Source organism: Lactuca serriola, chromosome 6 (genome assembly GCF_051521515.1).
Source record: "Lactuca serriola cultivar US96UC23 chromosome 6, Lser_US96UC23_V15, whole genome shotgun sequence".
NCBI classification, from domain to species: domain Eukaryota; kingdom Viridiplantae; phylum Streptophyta; class Magnoliopsida; order Asterales; family Asteraceae; genus Lactuca; species Lactuca serriola.
In genome coordinates this window covers 78129346-78140559 of record NC_136413.1, presented here as the reverse complement: position 1 = coordinate 78140559, position 11214 = coordinate 78129346, and the positions used below count along the sequence as shown (strand labels likewise).

Here is an 11214-nt window from a genome sequence, read left to right as displayed (position 1 = left end):
CCTTCTTCATCCACCTTCAAATTTTCTACCCCAATCTTTTCGTTTCTGATTTGCAGGTGTCATTAAAGTTTGAACAAGAATACCCATAAAACCCAAACAAAAAATAACTTAAAGCTTGAATGATGCTTAAGAACAGGGGAAGAAATCAGCATCGATTACTGAAAATCATAAATCCCAAATGGAATAATCAAGAAAAAGAAGAACTCATGAAGACCCAATTCACAGGTCTAAAATCCAAGATCAAATGATTAAGAAACAGAAGAATACATAAACATCCACTTCAAAAATCCTCAATCAAGCGATCAAGCAACAAACAAGAAAACCCATAAAAATCCAACCGGAAGATCAAGCACATCGCATCCTCATCTCTCTCATTAGAAAAAGACAGCGCACTTAGATAGATTCCAGTTAAAAACACGAGACCCATTTCCTCCACCTCGATTCTCTATAAACACTCCTATGATCTGGACACGAGACCCATTTGAGACACCTCTTGCAAAAGGTTCTTGTACAATACACCTACACAATCGACCCTTTCTTGAATATTTGCGAGCAAGCCTTCACAAAGAAGCAGTCAGTACCTCCCGTATCTCTGAAATCGACTCTATATCATAATCGATTTTCAGATGAAGATGAGGGATGAACACCAACAATCGATTTCCAGAAATTTAGAACACACACACACACACTCTTAAATTGATTTCCAGAAACACAAACAAACAATATTTTAGTTTTTTATTCAAATTTAGGAATCTGATTCTTAAGTTACCCTTGAAAAAAAAACTCACAAATGATTTCCATTGAGTTAGATTTAGACAAACCCAAATGAAAATGAGATTGGAAATATATATATATATATATATATATATATATATATATATATATATATATATATATAGAGAGAGAGAGAGAGAGAGAGAGAGAGAGATTTGACTTTTTTTTTTTTAATTTTTCTTTTTATCAGAAAAATATTAAATAAATAAAAAACTAAAAAAAACAAAAAGCAAGGACAAAATCGTCTTTATAAAAATTCAAAGCAAATCAGACCAAACTTGCAAAAAAAATGAAAAATTTGGACCTCTGATGGTAGTCCAAACCTTTTTGAACCAAAGTGACAATTTTCAGCTAACCACAAGTACCATTTGTGAAATTTTGTCTCGTGTATTTGATAACTTTTTGTTATTAAGTTGATATAACTCCTTAAAAACACTATATGATTTTTTTATGTCTATAAAATTATCGATTTAAATAGATTTTGAAAAATAATGAGATTTGACATTGTAACAATGTCACCATTCATATCATTTAAAACATAGACCGATCTATTTCTCTATTTATACACGCAAAAAAAAATGTTACCGATTTACATTACCAATTATTTGTGGTCATTTTGAAACATTACCCCCCCAAGAAAAACTGTAATTAAGAAAACAAAAAGCATCAATTCCATAATTATAGAGACAGCTAATGTATCAATACATACACTCGCTCTCTTTTCTTCTATAAGTCTTGATTAGGTCAATTGTTCTGCACAGCAAAAACTAGAAGAGGTTTTCATTTTTCAAGAAAGAAACAAAGAAAAACTTTCTTCTCACATCACTTCAGATACAGAGAGATGAGGGAGATCATAAGCATACACATAGGTCAAGCTGGAATTCAAGTAGGTAATTCGTGTTGGGAGCTCTACTGCCTCGAACATGGCATCCAGCCCGATGGCATGATGCCCAGGTAAATTTATATCAATTTTATGTTTCCATAAGCATCTGCAACTTTATCTAGTGTCGTTACACAATCCCGACTCTGATTCTATTTCAAATCTTCGTTTTTCGATGATTTTACTCTTCGTGGTTATAATATGAATCTCAGTCTCTTCGTAGATTTACTACCACGGCGCATAGATTTCATGTCAATACGATTTGAACCCTAATTGGGTGATACAGTTGTGGATCTGAATCCATTAATGTGTATTGTGAAACTTGGGATCTCGCATAAAACCAAAAATGATTCGTTAATTGCTTACTTTATTAATTGGAGGTCATTGATTGGAGTCTGGAGATCCATTTTTTTGTTTTTGAATTCATAAATTCTACGCGGCTGATGAAGAGATCTGGTTAGATTTTGTGTTTGATTTCCAATTGACTTCCATGATCTAAAATCAGTACTAAATTGATTTCCCCCAATTTCTTTTCTCGCTGAAACAATACGCAATCGATCGAATTAAGCACAAATTGTGGATCACGTTTCTCAAGTGAACTACTTAAAACAAGAATGGATTGGTTTCTGCTTATACAAACAATGATGCTAGAACTCGAAAACCTAACAACCATCAGAAGTTTTATGATTATTTTAATCACCCAGATCTAACAAATTCATCTCATTTGCAGTGACACTACAGTGGGTGTTGGTCATGATGCCTTCAACACGTTCTTCAGTGAAACCAGTGCTGGAAAGCATGTGCCAAGAGCAATATTTCTTGATCTTGAACCAACTGTCATTGATGAAGTCAGGACAGGATCTTATCGCCAACTCTTCCACCCTGAACAACTTATTTCAGGAAAAGAAGATGCTGCTAATAACTTCGCTAGGGGCCATTACACAGGTACTTCCACCATTCTAGGGTTTCAATTCTACAGTTACTTTGTCTTTCTCCAATCCCCCCTTTCTCCAGTTTCTCCAATTACTTAGTGTTTAACACTATCTTGATTTCTTTGGGTTTGACTTAGTTTGACTAATTTTCTTTCAGTGGGAAAGGAGATTGTTGACCTTTGCCTTGATCGAGTAAGAAAGCTAGCAGACAACTGCACTGGATTGCAAGGCTTCTTAGTGTTCAATGCTGTTGGTGGAGGTACTGGTTCTGGTTTGGGATCTTTGTTGTTGGAACGCTTGTCTGTTGACTATGGAAAAAAGTCAAAGCTTGGTTTCACTATCTACCCTTCTCCTCAGGTAATAACCCTAACCCTTTTTCCCCAACAGGGTATGCTAAAAATCCAATCTTTATCAAACCCTTTTCGTTTCTTGACAAAAATACCCTTTTACAGGTGTCAACTGCAGTTGTGGAGCCCTACAACAGTGTTCTCTCTACACACTCTCTTCTAGAACACACAGATGTGGCTGTGCTTTTGGACAATGAAGCCATTTATGACATCTGTAGAAGATCATTAGACATTGAGAGACCTACATACACCAACTTAAACAGATTAATCTCTCAAATCATATCATCTTTAACAACCTCCCTACGTTTTGATGGAGCAATTAATGTTGACATCACAGAGTTTCAAACAAATCTTGTCCCATACCCACGTATCCATTTCATGCTTTCCTCATATGCCCCTGTGATCTCAGCTGAAAAAGCATACCATGAACAATTATCAGTTCCTGAAATCACAAATGCAGTGTTTGAACCTGCAAGCATGATGGCTAAATGTGATCCAAGGCATGGAAAGTATATGGCTTGTTGTTTGATGTATCGTGGTGATGTTGTACCTAAAGATGTTAATGCTGCTGTTGCCACCATTAAAACCAAAAGAACTGTTCAATTTGTTGACTGGTAAGTAATTAATTAATTAACCATGGTTAAAGTTAAATTATACCCAACCTAAAATCACCAGGTTGGGTTGAGATCTTTCAACCCAACCTGTTTAATTTGTATACATTAATTGTGTTTCTTCTTAAGATTAATTGCTAAAATGATCACCCTTCTGATATTTTATCTCCCATTTCATGAAATACACTTTTCAAAGTGTTTTTTTTTTGCATGATTGCTTTATGAATGTTCCCCACTATAAAAATCATTATTTGATGATGCCATTTCACTAAAAATCGAATTTTGCGAAATGGGTAGGTGGTATTTTGTGAAAAATGCTACAAAAATTGTTCACTTTATGATATTCAAGATTTCATTAGAATATTCATGAGAAAATCAAGAAACTATTGTGTTAATTTTTCAGGTGCCCAACTGGTTTCAAGTGTGGAATCAACTACCAACCACCAACAGTTGTTCCAGGGGGTGATCTTGCTAAAGTTCAAAGAGCAGTTTGCATGATAAGCAACAACACAGCTGTTGCCGAAGTGTTTTCACGCATTGACCATAAGTTTGACCTTATGTATGCTAAGAGGGCGTTTGTTCATTGGTATGTTGGTGAAGGAATGGAGGAAGGTGAGTTTTCAGAAGCGCGTGAAGATCTTGCAGCTCTTGAGAAAGATTATGAGGAGGTTGGTGCTGAAGGTGTTGATGATGATGGTGCTGATGATGATGAAGAGTATTGATTAAAATGGTGGTTGTGGCTTTTAGTTATATCAATGTGTAAGAAACTTGAGTTTGTGGATTGTTTTGGGGTTCAATTTGTTGTTTGAAACTTATTTGTGCATGTATGATTATCATTTTGTTATTGTTGAACATGAAATTTGATTAAAAATATGATATGTGTTCTTGTAGTTTATGGTCTATGTTGAATGATTAACTATATCTATATCACTAGTTGTTTGATGAATTAATAGGTGTATATGTTATTTGTATTTATGTGGTCTAAAATTTATTTAGAGTTGCCCTATATTTGTGGGAGTGGTCTAGGATTTGAATTTGAGTAGATGTGACATATGAGTTTTAATTCCAATGTTGATTTGTGTCCACTCTCTAACAAACTAGTAAAGAAGCTCAATCCATATTGGGATTTTGTTAGTAAAGAAGCTCAATCCATATTGGGATTTTGTTAGTAAAGAAGCTCAATCCATATTGGGATACTTATAGAGTTGTAGAAATATTTAATGGTATGAAACTAAATATTTAATGGTATGAAACTCATTTATATTGGAAGAGTACAATTTCAATGTGAGTTATTCTTCTTGTGTGCATTGATCTTGGATATCCACAAAAAAAAAACAACTTAAATTGGTTTGAAAACCGATTCGATCCGATTTAGGAACGGGTTTGGTTGAAACAGTCTAGTTTAAAGCCAAATCAACGTTTTTACCGGTTTGAGGATTTTATTATTTGAACCAGTTCCAAACTGGTTTTAGTGAAATTGGTTCCAACCTATAAAAAACGATTTTCATATAGTAAAAAAAATTGTTTTCCTCCATTATTTCTTTCATTTTGTTGTTAATACAAAGTTTTAGAGGTTTTCCAAGACTGGTTTTCATCTTTTATACTATCCAAGATGCTAAAGAAACACTTTTTTAAATATTAAAAGTTGAAAAATGCCTCTAAGACCCTAAATGGTCCCGAATGCCATGGAAAACGCCTTCATTTCATAATTGCAAAGCAATGAATTTTGCTTACCGAAAACCGGTGAAACATAGGATTTTTCAAACCGGTTTTTATAGGATTGGATATTTTTGCTTTATTTAATCCTGTTTTGACTTTGTTTACCAAAACATATCCGGTTTGTGCACATCTTTGAGCTTGTATATTAATTGATTCCATGATTCACATGCAAAAGTGGTCAATGGTTGGAATTCTAAACAATATTCAGACTTCCAATATGGATCGACTCTTATGAGGGTGATATACTTTTAGAAATGATGAACGGATCATATCTTTGGTCCAATTTTAATACAATTTGCTTTTAATGGGCACTTGGCTTTTATACCAACCACCAAACATGTTTGTCTCTTTTTTTACACATTAAATCATGTTTGGATAAAATAGTTGAATGAGTAATGATTGAATGTGTAGACATAAAGTTGTACACATGGTAATCTTAAATTCAAACAAACAATTTTCATTGATGACAACAATATTAATCAATTTTAACATGAAACGTGTCAGAAAGGGAAGCAACAAAATCGGAATGAAGAAAAAAAAACCTAAGCCAGCCTGCTGGAAGAATAAATATTTAACAGAAATTGATTTGTAGGTTACTATATCATTGCAACTTTGATAATAGAAAAACAACTCATTAAAGATTAAAAAAAAAAATCCAATATACAAAACCCTGAAACGATCATTTTTCTTATTCCTAGCACAATCCCAACACAAGGGGTAGTAATCATATTCATTGCCATTCCATGTTAATTAGAAACTTTTATCATATCTTTCGATAAATTACATTATTACCCCCAACACATATTCCTTAAGACTATCATTATAAACACCGATCCTAAACTTAATTATTACAACCTCTAAATTGCACACACCAAATCTACAACACTTAATTTTTTTTTCTGAAGCCTCCCATTCCGATAACCTATTTACAAAGCTTCCTGTCCTAGGAACGATATGATATGCTCCAATGTCATCTGATATATTCGATATCAGATGACCGGAGCATATCAAAAGTCATCTGATATCAGATGACTTAAGCGTAATGCTCTAAGTCATCCAATATCAGATGACCAAATCTTTAGTCATCCGATATGACCTGTGACAAGACACACAATAATATAATGTAAGGTCTTATATGTTGCAAAATTTAAAACTTTTCCACAAGAAAACCAATTTTTAATATGTAGATTAAGAATATTACCGTGTGAATGTTTTACGAGTCACTCCCAAAATCTTCAAAACCTAAGTTTTCCGGTATGTCTAACCTCTTATTGTCCCCTAAGATACAAAAATGATGTTAATAATAATAATAATAATAATCAATTTAAACAAGAAAAGAAGTGGTCAACAACAAAGATCTAACCTTGATGGTCAACCGTACTACTATGAGAGTCCAAGAAATTGTCTCTTTCGGATGATAAGAAAGCAGACCTCGAGTAACTATCAAGCATGTCTGAAAAAAACAAGAGAAATGTTAATCACAGAACATAACATGTTGTACTGTATTTTTGCCCTACATAAGACTGATTTCAATAGGACAAAAGCTGCAACTTTATGTCACATCAAAAAGGTGGGACAAAAGCTGCAGCTTTTTAGGACAAGCCCTAAAAAGCTTGTCCTATCAGGTCAAAGGAGAGAGAAAGGAGGGAGTACCTGAACTATTTGTGAAGTCAGCGGTTGAGTCCGATAGCCCAAAGTTTTGAGACATTGGGCCCAAAAGCCCAAAAAAGGAACTATCATTAAGAAGTGGCCCATTTAACTGATGTGGGTCGGATTCCAAGCAACTGAAAGATGAAACGGATGCATCACCAATCGTTGGTCGTGGTTCATAGATAAACCTAGGATTCCCCAAATAGTTGGATTCGGTTTTTACGGAAACGCCATTCGTTCCAACATTTGAATTTTGGGTCAACAACATATTTTGTGGGACCCCCGAGGGTAGTATCGGAAGTCCACTATTATTAAACCCTCTTGAGAAATTAATGGCGGCTGGATGCTGCTGCATGTTTTCTGTCTTGAGTGCAATACCACCCGTGTTTTCAGGTGCATAGATTGTTGAGTTTTGATGCACTGTAAAAAAGCAAAACAGCTGACATGACATGACATGACATAACATAACATAACATAACATGACTGATGTCAATGAGACAAAAGTAACATTTTTTGTCCTACCCAAAAGTCAAAAAGTCAAATAAGTTGAATGGATAGAGGAAATGAAAATGGGCTTACTTGGTGGGATATGAGATCCATTGGACTTATTAGGTTGAAAATTAACCGTTGTGGGTCCCAATTGATGCATCAATGCGGCTTGTCTATCAAGCAACTTATTGAATTCCATTATTTGTTCTTTCACCATTAATCTTAGATGGTACCCCTTGAAAAATTCTTGATTTTGTTCTTCAAGCTTTTGCCAAACTAGACCAAACAAGGGCAAAATTGTCATTTACGTGTTTACTCGTTATGAATTAGACAAAGAACGTATAATATAAGGAAATTAAATGGAATTGCATACCAAGCTCTGTAAAGCTGGGCTCCACTTTCTCTTGTTGATAGAGAATATCTACAACTTGCTTTTGTGTCATGTAATATGGGAGACATTGTTCAATAAGATTTTGAACCTAAAACACCACAAAATATTCTAGTTATTGATTTTCATTACAAATTAATCTGCAAAAAGGTTATTCTTCCAACAACCCCTGAGCTGAGACTGTCTGCCCTAGGGCTAGATGGCTGACATAAGGGCCCACACAGAGTCCAATCCACATTGGAATTAAAACTCTCACACTGGAGCTGAAGCCTGAAGACTCGAATTAACTTACTTTTTAGAAATAAAAGAATTTACCATTTGAATATCTCCTGGAGATACATTTCTAACCTCTCCACCAGACATGTTCTTGACACTGTAACCTAAGAAAGGTTTCTCAGAAATTTATTACAGGCTTTGGTCTGGCATCAATCAGAATAAGGAAGATATGTGTAATCTATATCACCTGTCATTACAAATATAACAAGATTTATGCCAAGAACTTTATTTTTATAAAGAGATATAATAAGGATCCTAGCAACAACCATGGATTTAGGTCAATTGTCGAATATAATTGGTTATGATAGTGGATACCCTTTGTTGAAAAGTCCTAATCCTAACAACAATCATGGATCTTTTTACATTTTGAAACAAAATTAACAAGGTTGGAAGTTGGAAATTCAATTAGGGTCAACTTTGAAGTGAAAAGGTAAGCCGTTTGACATGCAAAAGTCAAACATGGGTAAGTTTTTTGACAAGATTGTAGAGAGTTGACATGATAGGTTAGGTTGGTCCTATTTAGATGTAGGATTATGTTCCACAAGCTACAAAACATTAACAACCAAGTACGAATACTCATAGAGTTGAAAAAAGATTTGTTTTTTCACTACCATGTCAAAGATATCACCAAATAAAGCATTTATAATGATGGTGGTGGTGGGGTGGGGGTGATAAATGATAATTGGCATTAATTAGCATCTTTATTTCATAGAAAGTAGCTGCACATAGATTTGCTCTTAAACTAATACAATAATATCACTTCAGAAAGATGGAAACCACAACATAGAACATAACAAGAACAAACCGAGGAATCGAAGACGAGGGTGGTTACCTTTTTATATATAGAAAAGAAAAAGGAAATCAATAGAACATGAACGAAAGAAGAAAACCCTAGAGATACGAAGAACTTACGATTGATCGAAAGGATAACAGAAATCAAAAAGCTTAGGGAAACGATATGCGCGAGTAATTGGAGATGAAGTGCATATAGATATATGATAAGGAATCAAGAATTCAAATATCGTAAGAAAGAAAAAGTTACCCGGGTGGATAAAGGTGAAGGTGGAAAGGAGAATCTTTAATGGAGGAGTGAGTCTTTTCTTCGTTTGTTTGAGACCTGATGACTCCAACTCGTGTTGGACTGCGAGAATAAAAAGGGGGGATGGACACTCAGGATGGGATCCACATCAGACGGTGGATTTCACTTTTTTTTTCCTTCTTATAATATTCGTTTCATATCGTTGTAAAGAAAACAAATTTATTATTGTTTCAAAAATGTGAATTATGAATAGTTTTTGGTTTTTACAAATATATGTTTTGAGATATTATTCTACAGTTAGTTAATGGGGTTTCGTCATTCGTGAATCAACTTGTCAAAAAGCTGTGGGTCTGTTTAGATTTTAGAATCAAGTGGAGACAAGTTGTTTTAACACTTTAACTATTTAAGTTGAATTTGGAAAGAATATCGTGTAAGCTCAACTAGGGTTAAATGTCGATCTAACTCTCTTGTCTTCTTTTTCAGTCATGAGAAAACTGAGTTATGGAATAAGGTGAAAGATCGGTTTATGTATCTTTTAGTTTGTCGATATCTTATGATAGCACAAAGTTGTCTTTAACAAATATTGAAGGTATGATTGTAAGGTTTCGGTTGCCAAATAATCATCATTGTGGTTGTTGATCAGTATGTTCTCTTATTAGACTGACTTCATATGTGCTGGCAAAATAGGCTGATAAAATGAGTTGAATGATTAGTCTTAATCATGGTTATTAAGGGTGAGTTTGGTTCTTGGAATATAATGAAATTTGGGAGAAAAGTATTCCAATTCCACCACATTCAAGTTTTTGGTTCAACTTTGTATGGTATAATGGAAATAAAATCCTAAATAAGAAAACTTTTCATCAAATAAGAAAACACTTTCTTTCAAGAAGATGATTGAATTAATTCTCTGCTATGAGGAAGTAACATTTTACATTATTACTTTTGTTTATTTCACAACATAACATTTACCACCATCGCCGCCACCACCAACACCACTACTGCCGTCGCCGCCGCCACCGTCGCACCACCACCTACCATCACCACCCACTAGGGATGAGCAACGAGCCAGAACCGGACTGGATTGGCCTGAAGACCAAAAACCTAAAGACCGAAGATCGTGAATTAACTAACCCGAAAACCGGACCGATTTAGAGTGTATCGGGTCCGGGTTCGGTCCTTGTCCGGATCCGGGTACCAAACCGGGTTTTGGGTTTTGGATCGAATCAAACTTTGCCAGTGTTATTTACAGTTTCGGTCCGATCATGTTCCGAGTTACAAAATGGGTTTGGTATCTTTGTTGTTTATGTCAAAACACATGGAATCTTTCAACTTTTCTATTGAGCATCAATACATGTATTTGTTATACATGTCCGAGGATCATGTGACAAAGATGCACTTTTGTTGAACACGTTTCTAGATGTTGATCAACGTCTATAATTTTCCATAAAACAATTTGTACCAACGATTTTCACAAAACCTGCAACAATTTGTACCAACGGTTTTCACAATACAATTTTTTAATAAATATTGCAGTATTTTTAAAAAACAATGTAGTTTTTTTAATAACATTTGTATTTTTTTTTTGTAGACACCTCATTTGCACGTGTTCTAAGTAGAGTCTCACAATGTACGGTAATAGAAGAGGTTATTATTAGTGTATATTACATGTTGTATTATTAGTCGTTGTGTATATTAAGTCTATAATTTCCCGTAAAACAATTGGACCCAACATGTGTTGGTATTCCAAACTGATGGTTGATTGGACCAAAAATGCTTATGATACGAGGGTATTTCATCCTGAGGATGATTGGGCCCATCGTAGACATGCCTGGTATTCCAGCCCGAGGTTGATTGGGCCAGGCATAAGTGTTTGTGCATGTGATTTGCTTATATGATGATACTTTGCGGGAACTCACTAAGCTTTGTGCTTACAGTTTCAATTTATTGTTCCAGGTACTTCAAATGATTATGGCAAGGCGAAGGCGTGACTATACACATCCTTGGTTTTCTGACTAGCTAATTGGATATTGGGAGAGTCTGATTTCAAATAGTGCTTTCGAAACAATGGTTTTGTAAACATTTTTTTTAGTAAATGAGTTGTTTTGAAAA

General features: G+C 34.6%; 2 protein-coding genes across 4 annotated transcripts; one reads left to right on the top strand and one right to left on the bottom strand.

Moving 5' to 3' along the window:
* Positions 1-1486: 1486 nt before the first annotated feature.
* On the top strand, positions 1487-4434 carry LOC145059235 (tubulin alpha-1 chain). Of its 2 annotated transcripts, XM_079007081.1 has the most exons (6): positions 1487-1728; positions 2385-2599; positions 2744-2943; positions 3039-3547; positions 3948-4070; positions 4153-4434. In XM_079007081.1, exons 1-6 carry the CDS (start codon positions 1616-1618, stop codon positions 4268-4270), a joined length of 1278 nt encoding a protein of 425 aa, XP_078863207.1. In that variant the 5' UTR covers positions 1487-1615; the 3' UTR covers positions 4271-4434. The 2 variants fall into 2 exon arrangements, with proteins under 2 accessions (XP_078863207.1, XP_078863206.1); XM_079007080.1 differs by having other exon boundaries at positions 1494-1728; positions 3948-4434.
* A 1490-nt stretch (positions 4435-5924) lies between these two features.
* On the bottom strand, positions 5925-9262 carry LOC145059236 (uncharacterized). Of its 2 annotated transcripts, none has more exons than XM_079007082.1 (8): positions 9109-9262; positions 8106-8253; positions 7776-7881; positions 7493-7678; positions 6917-7333; positions 6627-6716; positions 6465-6541; positions 5925-6359 (listed from the first exon to the last, which is right to left on the bottom strand). In XM_079007082.1, the coding sequence occupies exons 2-7, from the start codon at positions 8151-8153 to the stop codon at positions 6477-6479; spliced, it is 912 nt and encodes a 303-aa protein (XP_078863208.1). In that variant the 5' UTR covers positions 8154-8253; positions 9109-9262; the 3' UTR covers positions 5925-6359; positions 6465-6476. The 2 variants fall into 2 exon arrangements, with proteins under 2 accessions (XP_078863208.1, XP_078863209.1); XM_079007083.1 differs by having other exon boundaries at positions 8979-9113.
* Positions 9263-11214: the final 1952 nt, after the last annotated feature.

Bases quoted from the DNA above. Each gene is read 5' to 3' on its own strand.
- LOC145059235 (XM_079007080.1), top strand. From the start codon at position 1,616: ATGAGGGAGATCATAAGCATACACATAGGTCAAGCTGGAATTCAAGTA. The intron at 1,729-2,384 runs GTAAATTTATAT...TCTCATTTGCAG, and splicing joins CCCGATGGCATGATGCCCAG to TGACACTACAGTGGGTGTTG. The intron at 3,548-3,947 runs GTAAGTAATTAA...TTAATTTTTCAG, and splicing joins ACTGTTCAATTTGTTGACTG to GTGCCCAACTGGTTTCAAGT.
- LOC145059236 (XM_079007082.1), bottom strand. From the start codon at position 8,153: ATGTCTGGTGGAGAGGTTAGAAATGTATCTCCAGGAGATATTCAAATG. The intron at 7,882-8,105 runs GTAAATTCTTTT...GTGGTGTTTTAG, and splicing joins CTCCAGGAGATATTCAAATG to GTTCAAAATCTTATTGAACA. The intron at 7,679-7,775 runs GTATGCAATTCC...TGTTTGGTCTAG, and splicing joins GCCCAGCTTTACAGAGCTTG to TTTGGCAAAAGCTTGAAGAA.